Raw genomic sequence first — 20,639 nt, 5'->3', positions numbered from 1 at the left:
CGCCCACCCCAGCTGGGCTCCCTGCCAGTGAAGGCTGCCGTTGCCCAGCCACGGGCAGGCAGGCCCTCCAGCTTGGCAGAAACTTCAAGCCCGAACGAAGTCACGCAGGCGAAGCTTCCACTGCACCCTTCCGGACGTGAGAGAAACAGGGCGCTTCCCCTGGCATCTTCGCACTGCGCTCAGCCAATGCATCAAACCAGAGAACCTCCACGTGGACCAGCCTTCCATGGAGAAAGTGAACTGGGCTTCTCAGTCCCTGGGCCTCAGGCAAGAACCCACCAGAGCTGGACACAATGGTGGAAGAAGCCAGGCCCACCCAGAACACAGCTGGAGGACAGGAAACAGGCCCTGAAGAAAATTTGGCAGCTTGAACCTTTATTTTTAGTACTTTTTTAAAAAAGCATAATTAGAAACTTTCAATACAGAAATAATCCTAGCAAACCATTTAAAAGTTTTGTTGTTCGACAGGATTTCGCATCAGGTCCACAGGACATTGGCCCAGCCCTGTGAGCACCCCACCCCCACCCCCACCCCCCATTCATGCGAACAACACCCAGCAGGACCGGCAGTCGTCACCAAAATCACCCGCCACCTGGGCCTGGACACCCAGCGGCCAGAGCCACGGGGGCTTCTAGCCGGGGCTGGAAACTTCCAGGACCCCCTCCTCTTATTGCTGGAGTTTGCAAGCACTGCCATTCAGCACCACCTTCATGCTCAGAGTGGAGTGTGCTGCCCACCCAGGACCCATGATCAGCCACCCTCCACAGCACCGCCTCCCCGGCCCACACAACTCCCCCAACTCATCCTGCAGCTCCAGAGTGAAGGCCTGTCACGTGGAACCACAGTGTTTTGGCAGTTTGGGGAAGTGGGGAACCCCACGTTTTGATTAAAAACCCCTCAACAGTGTTAACGAGGAAAATCTGCAGCGTGATCTGTGATGTGATTGTCCAGTCGGCTTCAGCTGGAAATCGCCAGGGAAGGAAATCTAGTCAAACACACCACGGTGTTGAAATAAATTATTCCCAGGTTACGTGATCCTTTTAGGGGAAAGGTGAATGAAGTGTCCCAAGGAGGAGGAGGAGGGGACAGTGATCAAGTGTAGATAACCCTGGTTTTTCCTCCGAGGGACCAGGGGAGTCAGAGCTGGCTGGCTCCCAGCCGCAGCTGCCATTCCTTCCCACCTGCTAAGGAATCCTCGTGCTACCTTTGCACCAAGACAGTTGTCAGTGACCTGAGGCTGCCTGCCACCCAGCTCAGAGGCAAGAGGCAGCATCCCCAGTCCAGCAGCACCCACTCCCCACATCAAAGACCCAGGAACTCGGTGGGAGGCCCTGGACCCACACAGACAAGGGTGGGAGGCCCTGGACCCACACAGACAAGGGTGAGAGGCCCCTTCTTCCCACCAAGCAGCGTCCAGGAAGGCAGAGAGGCTCTGCCAAGAGCCCGGCCCCACAATGACAGGAAGCCATTCACTTTTTCTACAAACACTGGACCCAAAGGGGAGGCCACAACTCTTGCTGCTGTGCCAACCGAACCTCAGGAAGAGAAAAGAAGTGTGAGGAACTTAATTCATTTGATTTGGCTTCATTTTCTTAGCTGTTAAAATAATGCTCCTAAGCCCCATCCCTGCGTGAACACACCCTGTCTTTCTGCTGGAACTGAAACAGGTTGGTATAAATAGAAGCACAGCTCCCCTGGGTTTGTAGCTTAGAGGCGTCTAGAAGGCAGGACGAGAAATCTGTTGGCCAAAGGGCAGGAGTGACTCCTGTGGAACCGACGGGCTGGGTCAGCTGAGGGCAGGGCCTCTAATGGGAACCCCAGGCCTACATCAAGGCCAGGCCCCCCAACTGCCAGATGGGTAGGAGATGGGGAGGGCGGGAGCTGAGCAAGGCCCTACCTGCCAGGTACAGAAGTCAGCGATGGCCTGCAGGAGAGAATGAGGAACGTGGAGCCCATTCCACCAGCCCAGGTTGGCAAAAGACATGGCTAGAACTCGATCCCATCTCCTCAGGAAGCTGCTGGCGGTAAGATGGGAGGGGGAGGGAGGGTCTGTTGCAGCAGGCTGGCATTAGGGAGGCAAAGCCAGAACAGGACGAGGGTGAAACGGCCGGTTAAAGCAATATACATTATGTACAAACGGGTTAATCAGTCCGCTCGCTGGCAGCATCCTCGCTGGGCCCAGGCGCCTTGGCCAGGGGGCAGGGGCACCAAAAGGGAAGGGCAGGTTGTCCAACACCTTCTTGGTACTCGAGGGGGAGGGGAGGAAGTGCCGATGGCGCCTCCAGATACAAAAACGTGGAGAGAATTCTTAAATAACGGCACGAAACGGAGCCTGTCCCCGAGGGGCCGGCGGGCCTCGGGCCGGGAGTGGCCGCAGTGCAGTCTGCAGGGGCTGCGGGCATCAGCAGCAGCGTTTCTTCCGTTTACTGTTCCTCGTGAGCTTCACCACGTCGTTCTGTTGCTGCTGCTGCTGTTTTGCTAGGTTGTCTTTCTTTGCTCGGAGGACCAGCTCTGTGATGCAGTTGAACATCTGTGAGGATGAAGGAGGCAGGGCGGCCTCAGACCTGGTGCGGAGGCCCGTCTCGGCTGCGCTGCCGCTGCCAGCCGGCAAGGCCACCTCCCCACCTCCCAGGGCCCAGCTTTCTGTTTCTACTTGTGAATTCTTTGGTCTGTGTGTCTTCGCACCCTTTTAGAAGGAGGTGGTGACGTGTAGAGGTCAAAGAGGAACACCAAAGACCAATGAGCTTGTGTCCTGGAGAAGTCACTCTCAGGATTTTCCAATCTTTCTTTTAAAGAGAGAAAGAACCCCTTTCCTTCAGCTGGACTCTCTGGACAAGACAGATAAAGGTGCCCCTACTAGTGACTGGTTAGAGGGCCCAGAGCCTGTCCAGGCCAGGCCACCTCACAGCACAGCCAGCCTAGAACCTAGACCCCAAGACACCCTTGCGCTGCCAGGATTCACCTACCGGCCCACAGTCCTGTCCTCCGCTCCAGCAGGAACGGTATCATCAAGCACTTGGCAATTTGCTTCACTTTCCCCTCACAACCCAAGGCGCAGGGACTCTCCCCCCAGATCTACAGAGGAACACATGGAGCCTAGAGCCCGTAGGCTCCGCCCAAGGTCCCACGGGCCCCACCCCACAGGCTCCCAGTGGAAAGGCCCGTCCTGTGATCCCAGCCCGACTGAGGCGCAGGGCGTCCAGGAGGCAGTGGGGATCCAGCTTCCCTGGGCCTCTGGACTCCACACACCATGGGCAGGACTCGCCCAGAGCCTTGAGTGCGGCCAGCCTGGGCTCGAGGCGAAAGGCCCGGCTTTCTCCCAGGCTCCCGCCTGCTTTCTAGCCGGCCCTGCAGGGGGATGTGTCCACAGCAGGTGTCACCGGAGCTCTGGAGGCCAAGGCCACAGAAGCCCGAAAGTAGGAAGAGGGGACACAGTGGCCGGGGCAGGGTCAGTGCGGCAGAGGATGAGTGGACACTGCCTGGCTGTGGTGTGGAGCTGGGCACTGTTCCTGAAGTTGGAGCCTCAGTTTCCCATTTGAAACGGAATAATTTACCTGAGAGGACTGTTCAGATGTGAGCTCAGACTTTAAAGGCCTGGCAGCTACTATGACATGTTCTGTCAGCCACCTGGGTGCCCGCAGCAGGCTAGCAGGGGGAGGAGCAGGACTATGGTGGTGGAGCAGAGCCCGGCCCTACTCCCTCCCTGTCCCTGCTCTGGCCTTGGTCTCACCTCTTCCACGTTGACATTCTCCTTGGCACTGGTCTCAAACAACTGGATCCCCATCTGCCCGGCGAATTTGTAGGCATCTTCTGTTTCCACCACCTTCCGCTCAGGGTCATCATTCTTATTCCCCACTTGAAGGCAAAGCAAAGTCAGCTGGTCCTGCAGGAGTACCCCGGGCACCCTCCCTCCCACTGTCCCCACGCCAGTGAGCCCAATCTCACCTAATATTCGGCACACGTCGTCACAGTTCTGGTTAATTTCATGAAGCCACCGTTTGACGTTGACGAAGGACTCGGCACTGGTGACATCATAAACCACGATGACCCCGTGGGTCCCCCGATAATACCTGTAGGGCCATGGTCTGTGTCAAAGCTTCAGCCCACACAAGACCTGCCTGCCCACTTGGAGAGTGGCCGGGACCTGGGAGGAGGCCAACCCTTTCCAGCAAGACACCCAGAGGCTCCTCTCGCCTGGCCCTGCCGGCCGGGCTCGCACTGTGCTCAGCCAGCAGCACTGAACCCCACGCGGTCCCTAAGGCAGCCAACTAGGTTGTTCGGGGTTGGCCACTAGCTTGAAACGTCTTTGAGGTTGTCATTTTATTTTTAAAATTCAGGCAAGTTTTGCATTTGACATCATATTATCCTTGGTGTGTGTTTTTTTGTTAATCCTTACCAAGGATATTTTTCCACTGATTTCTAGAAAGAATAGAAGGGAGAGAGAGACATCGATTGGTTGCCTCCCACACGCACCCTGACCAGGGCTGAGGGATCAAACCTGCAACCCAGGTACATGCCCTTGACTGGGCATCGATGCCACACCCTTTGATGTGCAGGCCAACGCTCCATCCACCAGCCAGGGCTCGCTATCCTTGTTTTAACATTCGAAAATGTTTCTCCTCAAATTTTAGTAAAATGCCATTCCAAGAAGATGTGCCATTTGTGAAATCTGCCATGGTCTGCACTCCCTCCCCAGGAGACTGGGGGGCACCTTACATCCTGCCACTCATCCATGCCAGGGGCAGGGAGAGCATGGAAGCAGTATGGCACGCAGGCAGTGTTGGGAAGAGGGTGTCCCACATATGCCACCATCCAAACGTACAGACCCTGCAGCCTGAGGTCAGCTAGAACAGCGGTCGCCGACCGATGGTCCATGGACCACTGGTGGTCCGTGAGGTTCAAAAGGTTGGCGACTGCTGAGCTAGAAGGTCTGGACGGCAGGAGGGTATAAGCACTCCCCTCCAGACACCATGTCCCCCTTCATCCCTGTGGTCCGGTAGGCCAGATGGAGGACATCCACCTGGGGAGGAAGAGGAGGACAAGGCCTCCCACTTCCACTTCCCTGGAGAGCCTTCCCAGACCCAACAGCCAGGGGACTCTCCACCCGATGCTGTGTAACCACTCAGAGCGGCAGAGACTCACTTACCAGGGGCTTCTGAGAACGAGGTAAGAACCAGTGCCCAAGCTCTGCCATCCGCTGCCTTGGGAAGCCCCAAGAATCGAGCCATTTAGGTACTGTGCCCCCAGAACCAGCCCTGTCCTCTACCCCCAGCAGTTGCTGAGAGTGTCAGATTATTACCAGTTCGGCTTCGTGGACACCCCTCTGAGCAGCTACAAGTACACGAAGAGACCATTGTCCCCGGCCAGCAAAGTGTGCAGAGGGAATGTATTTCCAAACTCTCCTTTGCTAAGACTACTGAAGATGCCAAGAAATAGCCACGGCCCCAGCCCAGTCCACCACAAAGCCCTCTGCTCCATGGGAGACTCCGCCCCCTCTGGGGTCCAGGTGAGGGCCTTTCACAGAAACAGACTCAGAGCTCTGGCCAGGACGGTGCCCGGGCCTTGGGTACCTGTTACCACCGCCATCAGTAACCACTTCACTCACCACGATTTAGCTCCGTACCGGCCCCCACCCCACGCTTTATATCCACTACCTAATCAATCCACTACCTAATCAATCTACTACCTAATCAATCCACTACCTAATCAATCCACTACCTAATTAATCCTTGCAACAACTTGTATGGACAGGGCGGTTGCCATTTTACCAGTGAGGACATGAGGCCGAGTGACCTGCCTGAAGTCACACCGCCAAAGTCAGGGCACCTGGATCTACCTCCAGGGCCAGGTATCGTCACCTCCCTCTCCCTCTCATCTCACTACCCCACACCTCACTCCTCCTCCCCAAACCCACACCCGACAGCCACCCTCTTGGTCAGCAAGACCCGGCTACCAAGAGACAAACTGTGAGGGTGACCACAGGGCTCGTTCTTGGCAGGCTAACGGGATGCGCTTTTGGTTTCTCTTTCAATGCCCTGAATCAGAAAGGCCACACTACTGTACCCTGACCCGATCCCTGAAAAGAGAACGAACTCCCAACCTCTCCCAAGTCTCCTTCCTTCCTTCAGCTACCATCACAAAGTGGCCCCTCGGCATGGCCTGCAGAGCCTCCTGCCTCATGAGCGGCAGAGTCGGGGACCCCAAGATGGAGCTACCCTCAGCCCCCCCGGCACACAGGATGGCCAGCAGGGGCCAGGCTGGTGCCACAGCACAGGGTGCAGTGCTGCCTCTTCTCAAGCACCCTGAAGCATACTGCCCTCAGGCAGCTGAGGAACTCCAGTCTCCCCAACAGAATGAGGAGCTGTGCACCCCTCCCACCTGCCCGGAAAGAATCTGGTAGTCAAGGGAGGGGCAGTGGCTCCTCTGCTAAAAGGGCCTGGGCACCCAGGGCCCTCTGCCCTGCCCAAAGCATTTCTCGCAGCCACAGGCCCAATAATCTTGGCTGCCCTGAATTCCTTGACTGGTTTTAACCCACAGGAAGCACTAGAGCATCTACCACAGTCCCAGTCTCTTGGGGGTGAGGGGTCAGTAGAGAGCAGGACTGTGGACTGGTTAAAGGCAAGAGCTTTGGTATCAGACCTCAATTCAACTCCTGACTAACCAAGCTAAGTCCCTTCACCCTCTCTGGGCCTCACTTTTTTGTTAATAAAATGGAGGTAATCACAGGACTGTTTTTATCAGGATTAATGAAATGAAGTAGGTAATGTCCTTTGTGACAGTCCCAGCCCCAGGTCAGGAGAGCTGGGGTCAGTGCCTTGGTCTGACCATGAGGTCGAGTTCTTGGTCATGCTTGAGCCTGGACACACCAGCCACCTGAAGATGCCCATCCTCCCTCCCAAGGAGCCTCTGACCCCAGTGCCCTCCTTAGGGCCTCGCAAATAGGCACTGAGACACCAGAGGCTCAGGTAACTCATCAGCAAGTAGCAAGAAAGCAGCACTGGGCAGACCCCAGGACATGACCCCTGGGGCTGGGGGCTTCTTAGACCACAGTACATAAGCGCTCACTACAGAGCTAGCCCAGCAACAGAAACCCCCCAACACTGCTCAGGATCCAATCCCTTGACCAGGCTACCCAGCCAGCACCCTCTGGAGCCTCGCCCCACCCCCCAATGCTCCCAGCCACCACTGTAGAGGCTCTTCACCCCTTACACTTCCCACTCTCAGAAAATCCTGCAGCCAGCCTGGGTCCACCTCATCTGCACGCTGAAGGGAGGAAAGGCATCTCTGGCTGGAGAACTTCCTCACCCACCTTCCCAAGAGCCCCCCCCCCACACAGGGCTCACTGGGGGGAGACACAGGAGAGGCCGACCAAAGAAGCAACTACTACGGGCCAGATACCACCATGTGCAGCCCAGGCTCTGCCACCCACGGGAGCAGGACCCCTCTCGGAATGGGGATGACAGCAGACTGCCTGCAGGGGGCTCACGGAGATGTTCAGGAAGCCCAAGCACAGATTACCTGGCACACAGGACTCGGCATCAAAGCAAAGCCTGTGAGAAACCGAAGCACAGACATTTAGGCAGCTTGTCCACGGTCACACAGAACTGAAATGTAAATTCTGAACCATTGCCCTGGCTGGTTTGGCTCAGTGGAGAGAGCATCGGCCTGGGGACTGAAGGGTCCCGGGTCCGATTCCAGTCAAGGGCACATGCCCGGGTTGTGGGCTCAATCCCCAGTAGGGGGCATGCAGGAGGCAGCCAATCAATGAGTCCCTCTCATCATTGATGTTTTTATCTCTCTCCCTCTCCCTTTCTCTCTGAAATAAAAATATTTAAAAACAAAAAAACTTGATACTTAAAAAAAAATTATGAACCATCTGCCTTCAAAGCCCTGCTCTTTCCTGGAACCTGTTCCGTTAACAGCCCAAGAACCAAGAGCCCCTCCACAGGATTCCCCTGTCGAGCTCCAGCTGGGCTCTCCTATTTGCAGCTGCGAGTCACAAAGGTGCTGTGGCAGCCCACTGGGTGAGCCGGGTTCCCAGTAACCAGCTTTGGGGAGGCCAAGTAGTGGCCTCTCAACGGCCTGCTATGCACCAGCGCCCCTTCCCACCCTCCCAACAGAGAAGCCAGCTCCCAGAGACAGGGTGGGTGGTGGGAAGCTGCACAGCTGACAGCCCAACAAGGTAAGTGTCTGACCACCAGGTGAAGCCAATATCACTGTCATCCCATTTCCAAAGGGACCAAAGGCCAGAGGGTATGCTGACTGACATGAACTGTCCTGCCAACCCCAGAGCCAGGTACTCAGCCACTGCCCACCCACAGCAGCAGCCATATCTCATCCCCTCGTCCTCACATCCTTAGGAAGAGGAGGGCTCAGCTTGACACCACCGACTGTGGCCAGCAAGGAGCTTACCTCCTGACAGTCCGGGACCCACCCTGACATTTCCACCATGACCTGGGCTAGTTACTCAACTGTGTCCAACGTCGGTGGCGAGGGGTCAGAATGGGGGCAAGTGCCTGACTCACGTGGAGGTGATGGTGCGGAAGCGCTCCTGCCCAGCTGTGTCCCAGATCTGCAGCTTCACTTTCTCCCCATTGATCTCCACGGTCCGAATCTTGAAATCCACTCCAATCGTGGTGATGTAGCTGCCTGCAAGCACACACATTAGCAAGGTCCACAGGTGCCCCAGTCAGACTACACTGCACTCACTCTGGGCCCAGCATGATCGAGGTCCCAGGGACATAGTTCTGAGTAAGAAAAGACAAGGTCCCTGGCGTGATGGAGCTCCATGGAACCATAGTCAAGGCGAGGGCAACAGACATGATATAATGAAACAAAGAGATAAAAAAGACAATTCCAAAGTGATGAGCGCCACAAAGGAATAAAACCAGAGATGTGACTGGGGAGGGACAGGCTCCTTTAATTAGAGTGGCGGGACTGTTAGCTATGGCCTGAGAATAGTGGGAGGCCTAGCATGCACTTTTTTTTCTATTCTATTCCAAACGTTTTTAAAGACCCACAAATTAACTTCCTAACACACAAGTCATGACCTGCAGTTTGAAAAACAATGTTTGAGGCAGAGGAGACAGTAGCAAAAATAGCAGTGGAGGGAGGGGGTCAAGTAAGGTCAAGCACAGAGTCAGAGGCAGGTAGGGAGGGGGTGCCAAGACCTGATCTCAGGGCACCTGCACCATTCGGAGAGCTTGGGCTTTCTGTTGTGTGTGACGGGAAGGCACTGAAGGTTTTAATCAGAGTATGAGCTGCATTATAAACAGCTCTCCTGTGGCATCTGTGTGAGAGAAGGAGCAGAAGAGAATTTCTGGCCAATGTCTCAGTTCTGTCCAGGCTTACAAAGGCCCGAGTGCTAAGACATGTTTTCACTCCAATGGGAGCTTACTGTATAACACAGTGCTGCAGACAGGACACACACAACTGACTCTGTAAAGCAGTGGTTCTCAACCTTCTGGCCCTTTAAATACAGCTCCTCATGTTGTGACCCAACCATAAAATTATTTTCGTGGCTACTTCATAACTATCATGTTGCTACTGTTATGAATCGTAATGTAAATACCTGATATGCAGGATGGTCTTAGGCGACCCCTGTGAAAGGGTCGTTCGACCAGCGAAGGGGTCGCGACCCACAGGTTGAGAACCGCTGCTATAAAGTATCAAAACTCTAGAGCAGTGACGGCGAACCTTTTGAGCTCCGCGTGTCAGCATTTTGAAAAACCCTAACTTAACTCTGGTGCCATGTCACATATAGAACTTTTTTGATATTTGCAACCATAGTAAAACAAAGACTTGTATTTTTGATATTTATTTTATATATTTAAATGCCATTTAACAAAGAAAAATCAACCAAAAAAATGAGTTCGTGTGTCATAGGTTCGCCATCACTGCTCTAGAGGAAAGGTCAAAGTTCAAGGTGGGGTGGAGATCAAGGAAGAAGTCATATTCGAGCCCAGCTTGAAAGAATAGGTAAAATGTCAAAGGCTGAGATTAGGTGGGAGAAGACATCCCACCCAGAGGCAAAACACTGAGAGAAAACACTCAGAAACAAGCCAGCCCGGCATTCGGGGCCCTGGGCACTGCCGCTCTGGATGAGCCAAGGAGTGTGACCCAGCACCTACTGCTGCAGGCACTCAACCGGCAGCTGGTGGCTGAATGAATGAGTAAGTGAGAGCTTGGGAAACGGCAAAAGAATGAACAAACAGTAGGAGCCAGAAAGCTGGAAAGGTGAGCTGAGAACGAATGATGAAGACCATAGGTTTTCAACGGGGAGGACTGTCTCCGCAGAGGCAATGTCTGGAGACATTTCTGGTGTCACAAATGGGGGAGAGGGACCCATGCTACCGGTGAGTGGAGCCCAGGGATTTTGCTCCATATCCTTTACGGAACAGCCCCCACAACACCGATCACAGGCCCAGAGTGTGAACAGTTCTGAGGTGGAGAAACCTTGCTATAAACTCTGCTCACCTAAGAGAGGGCCGCTAAGGTTTGAAGCAGAGGCAAGCCCCTGACAGAGCCATGTACTAGCTAGATAAATTCAGCAGTCTGACAGGGGAACGGGGGGTTAGAGGGAGCTGCTGAAATGCTTCAGGCTAGAACCAACTAAGATACTGGTGGTAGAAATGGCAAGAGGAACGAGAGGGCAAAAGAGAGCCCTCCAGGAGTGGAAGCCATGAGGACGGGGAGTCAGAAGGTCATGAGGAAAAGGAGTATTTTTCAGCCTAATGATAAGCTGCCCCTTAAGTGACCATTCTTGAGCAGAAGCAATAACAAGCCGCTGGTCGGAACTGAAAGATTCCTGAGTCCCAGGCACTGTGACCTGCAATGTCACAGGTGACCCTCACAATAGCCCTCTGTGGGAAGGACGGTGATCAGTCCCACTTGACGATGAGCTGAGACTTAGTCAGGCTCATGGTCACACAGACAACTCTTTCCACATCACACCACCAGTGGTGCTGCAGGACGACTGCTGGGAGAAACCCACTTCTCCACCAAGAGAGGCGGTAGCCATGTAATCACTTCCTAGTTTTAGCTCATCCCTTAACCACATCATAGGGAATTCCCTACAAGACAGTCACAGTTCATCCTTGATCAGAGAGCCCAAGCTAGCCTGAAGTCTCTGCAATGAACCTGATGTATTCAACAAACACATCCACTTCACCAACATCTGGGAAATACAAACTTAAATGAGATAGCACTGTTTGCTAATTGGTTTAGCAAAAATGAAGACTATCCAAGACCTAGCACTGATGGGCCCTTTATACCCCTTCATGCCCAGCCGGTGCGGCTCAGTGGTTGAGTGTGGACCTATGAACCAGGAAGTCACAGTTCGATTCCCAATCAGGGCACATGCCCGGGTTGCGGCTCGAAACCCAGTGTGGGGTATGCAGGAGGCAGCCAATCAATGATTCTCGTCATCATTGATGTTTCTATCTCTCCTTCTCCCCTCCTCTCTGAAATCAATAAATATATATATTTCTTTTTTAAGTAAAATAAATAAAATAAACCCCTTCAGTGGGAGTGTCAGTTCACTTAGTACAGCTTTGAAAGCTCAGTTCAGAGCACTGTGAAAAAGTTAAGTGCACAGACGCCGACCTCATGACTCCTCATCTCTGCAAGAAGAAACATAAAGTGTAGCCCAAGAAATGCAGCCTCACTGAAACCAGAAGCTACCAGAAAGCACGCACACATCAAGAGCATGTTAGTGAGCCATGTGCATCCATGCACAGCCAGGGGAACCTCAAAGCCTTTCAAAAGAACCAGAGGCCTGTACGTGCCGTGGAAGGGTGGTCCCTGATGCCCTGAGGGGAAGGCAGGCTGTGGCCACTGCATGTGGAGTGAAGAAAAGTCGAAAGACAGACAATGCTGAGCAGAGGCTACCAGGGCACCAGAGGGGTAGGTAAAAGGACAGCTTTCATTTTCCACTATTGAGTCTTCCTGTTTGAAATTTCACACAGGCATGTACTAACTTGCGATATTTTTTTAACTGTTTTTTTTTCTTTTTTAAATATTGAAACACAAATAGACCCAGGGTGAGCAAAGTATGGGCCTGTAAAGAATTTTTTTTTTTAACTAAACAAATGAAGACGAACGCAGAGGCTTCTAACCTGTGGCCTCCCCTGCGTCCCCCTCCCTCAGCCTGCAATCACACTGACAAGGTTTGCGACATGAGGCAGAGGCAGGTGTTCTGGCGCCAGGCAAAGGGATTTCAAAACTGAAACATCCCAGCAGCACCTCAGGGGCACACTCACCTGAGAAAGTGTTGTCGGCAAAACGTAAGAGTAAACTGCTCTTTCCCACACCTGCAAGAGAGAGAGCAGGCGATGAGAGGCAGCACGGGTCCCTCCCTTCCACCAGCCCTTCCTTCTGCAGGGAGGTGACACCCGGGTCCTGAGTTTTAAACCCAGTGGGACGGAGCTCCCTCCTCAATGCTGTTTTCGATCTGAAGCAGCCACACACCAAGAGCATCTCCCCCACTCGATCTCTGATCTTCTCCTCGGTCCCAGTGTAAGGCAAGCTGCCCCCAAAGCCCAGGGGAGAAATGAGAAGGACTCGTGCCCAGGTCCTGTGCTGAGGGCTGGCCCCAGCAACCCAGAGGAAGGTACCAGATGACAGAAATAAAGCAGGGGCAAGTCACCAAATGAAACTGGCCCCAAAGTGCATCTGAAATGTGGTCCCTAGAAAACTGCACATCATATGTGGAGCTTCAGTTTGTGTGCAGCGTGAGACAGGACCTGCAGAGCTGCAAAGAACCCGTGAGATCACTGGGGCTATTCTGCAGGTGAGGAAACAGGCCCAGACAACTCGAACCAACTGTCAGCCATGCTACACGTCAGGACACCGTCAGCTGCACCAGTGAGGAGGGGTGTCTGCCATACACCTATCAGCCCCACAGCTCCCATGTGCACAAAGCATTTCACTTGCCGCAGCATCTGCTGGCACACAGGCTCCCAGCACAGGCGGGACCCTTGTAAGCTTGGCTTCCCTTTACTTCAACACACAGCAGCTTTAGCCTTCCAAGTACAACCTGTCCTGTGTGCATCCCCTGCCCCCGCCATCCCCTAAGGCCAGCTGGGTCAACTGACCACAGAAGGAAAGAATTAGCATGCAGAGAGAGCTGTGTGTGGTGGGCACTTTGATGCTCCTCTAACTCCAGCTGCATCTGTTAGGATCAGGATGTGGCAACCGAAGCTCCAACAAGCTAAGCAGCTGGCCTAGGGCCTCAGCAGGAAGTGTGAGCTGAGATCTGAATCCAGAGCTGATATCTGAATCCACTCGGGAGTGCTAAAGCTCTTTCCAATACATACTGCTGGGGGAGTCTTTCTGCATCTGTGTCAGGAAGGTGAAAACAAGACCCCAAAGGGGCTCCTGCATCTCACTCTGGCTGACTTTTAGCAGCAGTGCTATCAAAACTAGACTGGAAGAGAACTTAGTCTAGGGTCTCAGAAACCCCCCAACTAAGTGCAAATTGTGAGTATATGTGCATATTTGGGGGGAGGAGCCCATAGCATTCATCAGCTCCTCAGAGAGGGCATACCTCCGCCCCCAGCCCCAGCTGTGCCTAACCACTAACTAACCCAGAAATCCTCTCAGCAGTCCTCTTGGATGATCTGACTGGAGACTTCTCCAGGTGAGTACCCCACCGGGGAGGCCCAGGGGAACTTGTTTCATGGTAAACCTGGGTCTGACCTTCCCAAAGGCAGGCTGGGGGTGCTGTGCCCCATGGCACCTGCTGCTCAGCCGGGGCCAGCAGCACTCTTGCTCAGAGCCACTTCCTCATTGCTGCCTCCACAAGGCTTCCTGCTGAGCCAAGAAGAGCCCAAGTCCTGGGCTGGGTCCCTCCCAGTGCTCTGCCCAATGCCAACACCCCATCGGTCCTGCCTGCTCCTCTGCTTCCTCCTGGAGACTTCTGGGTCCACTTACTCAGCTAAAAGCTGTGTCTGGGCAACGAGGCTGAGTTCCTCCAGGAAGGCAATCTCGCCTCACCTACCCTGGACAGTTAATGTGCTGGAAGCCAGGCCCAGCACTTAGTAGGTGCCAACAAAACACTGTGTAATGAATCATGACTAAGTGGATGCCAATCACACTGACAGCTATGCTATCTAATGCTGACTGCAGCATTAATAGGAGCCAAGGGAGTGCTTTTCAAACTTTGGGGGGTGGCAGAATCCTTTTATTAAGTTAAAGGTTACCTGACTCCCGTATATCTAAAACAGGTAAGGGGAGGTGCTCTCTGCAGGAAGCGGTGAAGCAGCAGCGGAGTTGCCTCTGGGTCCCCTTCACTCCCCCCAGCTCCTCTGCAGAGCTTCTGAAAGCCACCAGTCTGCAGAAAGACCACACCAACAGCTCCTCCGAGCCTCCAGGTTGGGCCTGACACCCACCTCCAGCATTGCTCTCCCTTCCAACGGAACAGACACCCACCCTCAGAAATGCCGTCTCCCAAATACCCCTGCAGAGGCTGCTTTGGGAAAACACGCTGCGACCATCATCCCAGAGCACTGGCCTACGGGAGGAGTGACAAGTCCCACTCCACCTTCCCCACAGCTGAAGTCAGCAGCTTCCCAAGTCCAGCCGCACCATCCTTCACCCGGCAAGGAGCAGAAGCGGCACTCGGTGCCTTGTGGCAGCCGGGGCGGGGGGGGGGGGGGGGGGGGGAGTGCGCGCATAGGATTATTCTGCAAACACTTCACACACACTCTCTGTCATCACCGTGCTCCCTGCATCACACCCCTCTCTCCCTTGCTTTCTGCCTTCTGGGCTACACAGATGCTCCGACCCTCAAAAAGCCTCCACAGAAGTCCCCACCCTCAGCCCTGCTCCCCCCTTGGGCTATGGTTCCCTCACTCCTCTTGGCTTCGGTTCTAGACTGTTGAAGACCTTTAGACCTTCAAGTAGAGTGTTCTCAATTTCAAACCTGGCTCGGTAACTAATTCACTGGAAAACCTCCGACAAGTCACTTCCCCTCTTCAAGCCTCAGCTCACACTGTGTGAAAGGTTTCACTGGCTCTCTGACGACCACCCCAGCCTCCAGCAGGTCTCGTGGATCAGATGAAATGCTGTTACACATTAGAGCCAACGTTGGAACATAAGAGAGAGTAAGAACCTTAGGCATAAAGAAGAGCTGCAGCCCTAACCAGTTTGGCTCAGTGGATAGAGCGTCGGCCTGCGGACTGAAGGGTCCCAGGTTCGATTCCAGTCAAGGGCATGTACCTTGGTTGAGGGCACATCCCCAGTAGTGGGTGTGCAGGAGGCAGCTGATCGATGTTTCTCTCGCATCGATGTTTCTAACTCTCTATCCCTCTCCCTTCCTCTCTGTGAAAAATCAATTAAAAATATTTTTTTAAAAAAAGAGCTGCAGAAGCTGACGGAATGAATTCTAGAAGTATGTACAATCTGGCAGAGTGGGAAGAAGAACTCTAGATTTATAAAGAAAGAAACATTCACTGAGGGCCTACTGTTTGCCAGGCCTGGGACCAGCTGCTCACACACGAATCCATGTGTGTTAACTCCTGGCTTTGCCTCTGATGAGCTGTGTGGCTCTGGGCAAGTCAGTCAACTCCTCTGAGCCATAGTTTGCTTTTCTGACAAACTGCGCAGGCACAGGGGAGAAGCCGATGGGGGTGGCCGTGAAGTCATGGGCAGGCCGTCAGGAAGCACCCACACAGGAGCCCAGGCCAGGGGAGCACATGATGCTCGTCTCCTTGCTCAGTTGCCAAAGATTCGTTTGAACTTCCATGGTGACCATCTCCCGGTCTCCGAAGCATTTGGCTTTGAGGATCAGCTCACTGTCGGGAGAAATTAAGCTGCAAAGCATCTGCCTTCTCTCCACAACACAGTCCTCTACACACTGAACTAGGAGCCAGTGAGTCTTCTCCCACACTGACTCCTGATGAAAAATCAACACACCGTGCAAAATGCCCTGCGAAGAAGGGGGCCAAAACCATCCTTGGGTTTGACAAAGAAAAGTCAACAGGCCACATCTTCTTGCTGAGCTTATGCTTTTCATTTTCGGAATCAACACAGGCTCTGGATGTCTGGCCGAGGGAGAAGGAGCCCTGACCAAGGAGAGCTGACTTTAACTCCAAAAGAGAGAACCAAGACCAGGGCTGAAATCAAATCCTGTCACGGCACACACTCCGGGCCCAGAGGAAGGCCGGAGGCCACCTCCGCGAGCAAGTCTACACAGCTTGTCTGGTTTTCTTTTATTCAGACCACAACCTCCTTCTGTCTCACTCCTTCCCCAACCACAGCTCCTCTTCATCTCTGTAGTGAACCCCTAATTTTTCCTCTTCCCTCTCCCTTCCACCAGTAACCACGGAAACCTCAGCCATCTTTCACCTGATCCAAACCACCAACCACATCCCAATGCCGCTCCCCGGGAGACCCAAACCCACCCCCTTCCCCGGCCCAACACTCCTGCCTCAGGTCTGACATCCCTTGGACTCGGTCCCCTCTCCTTACCAATGCGCGGGCTCCACCCCCTCTAGTCACGTGACCCCCGTGCCCACATTCAGCGCAGGTCTGGTCTATGAAGTCGGGTGCTCCCCGGCCTCCTTCCCCATCATTGAACCCCAGCGACTCAGTTACGCTCCTATAAACCTCCAGAGGCCTGCCGCCCTGACCTCTTGGTCACCCCATAAACCTGCGTACCTGCCACACTCCAAACACCTCTACACCCTCCACCCTTCCCCAGAAACCAGCCTATGCTCATCAGGACACTGAATATTCCTTCAACGACTATGTGTGAGGCACCTACTGGGTGCCAGGCACGCGCTGGGCAGGAGAGGCTGCAGGGCGCCGAGTAGGATCGCCAGGGGCGTGGGGATGCTGAGCGCTCGGTAACATGGGCTGCACCTCCATGCCCGGCCATGGACACGCCGCACAGAAGAGCAGACAAACACTGCACACCCACTGTGTGCGTGACCGCCCCAACACTCCGCCGGCCCGGGACGCCAAGCCTAGTGCCCCATTTTACAGACGAGGAACCGGAACACGGGGAGACAGAGCGACAGCAGCTCGGCGGGGCGGGCCCGGCCCGGTGCCTCACCTGCCTCACCTCTCAGCCTCACGGGACCCCGAGGCAGGTGCTGGGCACGGGCCCACTTTGCAGAGGAAGAGCCGCGGCTGCCGGGGACACTGCCGATCACATCCACAGAGCACACCTGCGCCGGGGCGGGGCCGCGCGCTCCCGGCTTCCTCTCCGAAGACCACCCGCCCGGCGAGGCCAGTCCCCGCGTCTCGGAGGAGGACACGGAGGCTCAGACACGCCAAGCAACGCGCCCAAGGTCACCGGCTGGGGAAGCTGGCGGTCCCGGCACTCGAACCCAGGTCTCTCCAACTCCAGAGATCGCGCGACTTGACCAAGGTCACACGTGAGGCAGCGGCAGGCGCGGTGAGTGGACCGGGCGCCCCAGCCCCGACCCCTGCTCGCCCGGCTCCTCCGCTCCGCCGCCCGACGCCCCAGCCTCCCCTCGGCGCACCCCTGGGGCCGGCGACCGCCGGGCAGCCCCGCCCGCCCGCCCCGCGCGGGCCGGCACCTCCCCGCCCGTCTGCCCGCCCCGAGGCCCCCGCGGGCCGCGCCCGGCAGGGCCCACGCCGCCTCCGGCCGCCTCGGCCCTCACCGCTGTCGCCGATGATGAGCAGCTTGAAGAGGTGGTCGTAGTCCCGGGCCATGGCGGGCGGGGGAGGCGCGGGCAGGCAGGCGGGGTCGGCGCTGGCCTCGCGAACCGCAGCTCCCTCCGGGCTGCTCCGGCAGCGGCGGATCCACTTCCCGAACAAACAGCCGGAACTGACAGAAACACCTCCCTCCGCTCCCCCTCCTCCTCCTCCTCCTCCTCTTCAGCAGCCGCCGCCGCCGCTGCCGCCGCCTCTCTCCTTCCCGCCCCGCCCCGCCACTGCGCAGGCGCAGCGTCCGGCACCGCCTGTGCGCAGCCGCAGCGTCGGCCAGCCGCGCCCTCGCCGCGCTCGCTCACCGCGCATGCGCTCTGGCAGTCCCGCCGGCGCGGGCCCGCTCGCCGGCTTCTCGGGAAACATCGCTGCGGCGGCTCGCGGCCCTTAGGGCTCGGGAAGATGAGCTGCTGTCGCGCCCGAACGGAAAGAAGCCGAGAATGGCGGAGAAGCCCGGCCGTGGCCCGGGACGAACTGGCTCCTTCGACTTCAAGCCCCGCAGTCTGCGGAGAGGAAAAGAGGCGCGCAGGGACCGTGGGAGCGGGGCTGACACCGGGCCTCGGACGCTCCGCCCTCTTTCTGCCTGGACGCCGCCCCCGGGGAGCTGGCTCCGGCCACCGTGTCCCGAGCCCGTGGGAGGGACGCCGAAGCGGTTGGCGGCTGCCGAGTGCTCCAGGAGAGGAGCCGCCTGCGGAGCCTAGCGGGTTAGGATGCGGCCTCCTAGGTCCGCTCTGGTGGAAATCGCCTCCAGCCGGCAGTTCCTGGGGCTCGAGTTGCCTCCTTGGTAAAATGGGGCGAGTATTCGACGCCGAGCCTGTTAGATCGATGCCCGGTGTGGTTTTTGAGGGGAGGGAGAGAAGGGCTGAGGATGGGGAGGAGCTTTGCTTTACGTTTTATTTATTATTGTGCTTAAACTTACAATGGTCACTTCCCATAAAAGAAGCAATAAAAATCCAAAATAAAGTAACTAAAATCATCATCTATGCCAGTATGGAAAGAATGTAAATATTCAAAGAATATAAATAAAATATTAGGTAGGATTACAAAAGACAGACATATCCTTAAACCAAAAAATTAAAAGTAAAATAAAACAAAAAATTTTTACTATAAAAAGTAATGCTAATAGATGGGTGGAGCAACAAATTGATGTTTTTCAAATCAATTTTTTAAAATAATGCTCATAGTTTTTAAAAATAATGTACAGTTTACCAAAAAGTACAAGTTGCTCCTTTTCCTTCAGACCCACTTCTCATAGGTAATCTCAGTGTTTCTTGGATACCTTAAAATGCTTAATAAATATATATTAGATGGATGAATAAATCTCCTTCGGTGAGTATTCTGTGCCTGTGAAAACACATGTGCGCTGCCTTTTGCTGCATTATGGTACCCGCATGGTTGAACTGTAATTTAACCACTCTGCTGGTGATAGGCGTTTATGTTGGTTACAATTTTTTTGTTATACAGTGTTGCAGGGAAGATCCTTGAACAGGATATGGAGTGTCTGGCTACAGCTTTGAGTTTTTCCAGGACCTGAGAATCAGTGTGGTGGTGTCAAAAGAACCTGGGCTTGGACTCTGACGGTACCGGTACCGAGAGAAGAACTGCTCATTTGACCGTTGAGAAGTGGCCCTTCTTGGTCCGGGAAAGGTTAATGGGGTCGCCTTTGATCCAGCCCTGTTAGTGAGGAAGTGTCAGGGAAGAAGGAAACATCAGTGTGGCCACCAGCAAGCACGCTCAGCCCTGGCCCACCATTGAGGCCGCACTCCAGGCTGTCTGCTCCACCTGCTCTGGAGGTGGAGAGACTGTTTGAATGCCAGCTCTGAAATCCTGGCTCCGGCCTTGAAAAGCTTTGAGCTTTTGGATAAGTCACATCACGGTGTCTCAGAACCCCAGGTTCCACACAGGCTAGTGGTGAGGATTGGAGCTGTGTTTCTAAAGCACCAGCACATGTAGGCATACTAAGTTTTACTGTGTTTCACACAAAGATTACAGCTCATGAAAGCTCAGATAGCATTTTTTAGTAATACTGTATTATGTTTTCTAGACATAATGCTTCATACTCAAACTACAGTAATAGTGCAGATGTGACTTTTACATGAAACTGACAAACCAAAAAATCTGTGCAACTGGCTTTATTGCGATATTCGCTTCAGGGCAGTGGTCTGGAACCGAACCCACACGTCACCAAGGCATGCCTGTGGGCATATAACAGTTAACCACAGTCATTGTACATGGGCCCATCATACTTTTAGCCATTTCTTACTGTAGCCTCTAGCACACAGGTCCAAGGCAGCCTCCTGACATCAGGGCTGCAGGATACCTGTGAGTAGAGCAGAACTGGCCGTTGTGAAGAACAGGTGCCTGGCTTGCCTGTCTTTGACATTAATTCATTTATTTAGTAACTAATTGTCTAATGAGTGCTGTTTATTATGTGCCACAGATAGTAGAATAGAGCCTTTCCCTCCAGGAGCTTATAGTCTCATCAGAATAAGATACACTCATGAGGAATTAAAAATACAAGACAATACAATAGATAAAAGAGCTATCAAATAAGCAGTCTAGACTGCAGAGGAGGAATGCTATCACTCTCAGCTAGAATGAGGGGAAAGAGATTTCATACAGATTTCCTGATGGAACTGGAATTGAAAGAGCTTTGAATGACAGGTGTGTTTAAACAGCCACTGTCACAGTCTGTGAGAATCATCAATTTTGTCTTTCAGGGGGAATTCCCTGTAGGTCAGGAGATGTGCCTGACGTCCCAAAAATGAAGCTCTGAGTACATTTCCTGTAGAAATACTATTTTACATTTATTTAAACTATAATGATGGGAGCAGTGTTTTGGTAGGTAGATAGATGTGGATAGATACTTTATGTGTGTATACAGATAGAAACCCCCTGACTTGAGGTAAGAGTCAGTGTATAACACTGACGGTAAGCTTCGTTCCGCTGTTCTGAACAGACAG

The 20,639-nt window shown here is 54.2% G+C and overlaps 1 protein-coding gene across 1 annotated transcript; it reads right to left on the bottom strand.

Annotated features, from left to right (window-relative positions):
• Positions 1–349: 349 nt before the first annotated feature.
• Positions 350–17,899, bottom strand: RAB35 (RAB35, member RAS oncogene family). The gene is made up of 6 exons (XM_081114103.1): positions 17,631–17,899; positions 12,261–12,311; positions 8,526–8,649; positions 3,946–4,070; positions 3,731–3,855; positions 350–2,530 (listed from the first exon to the last, which is right to left on the bottom strand). Exons 1-6 carry the CDS (start codon positions 17,680–17,682, stop codon positions 2,402–2,404), a joined length of 606 nt encoding a protein of 201 aa, XP_080970229.1. The 5' UTR covers positions 17,683–17,899; the 3' UTR covers positions 350–2,401.
• Between the last annotated feature and the right edge of the window lie 2,740 nt (positions 17,900–20,639).

Source organism: Myotis nattereri (genome assembly GCF_964212035.1).
Source record: "Myotis nattereri genome assembly, chromosome: 19".
NCBI lineage: Eukaryota > Metazoa > Chordata > Mammalia > Chiroptera > Vespertilionidae > Myotis > Myotis nattereri.
This window is presented reverse-complemented; position numbering and strand designations above follow the sequence as displayed.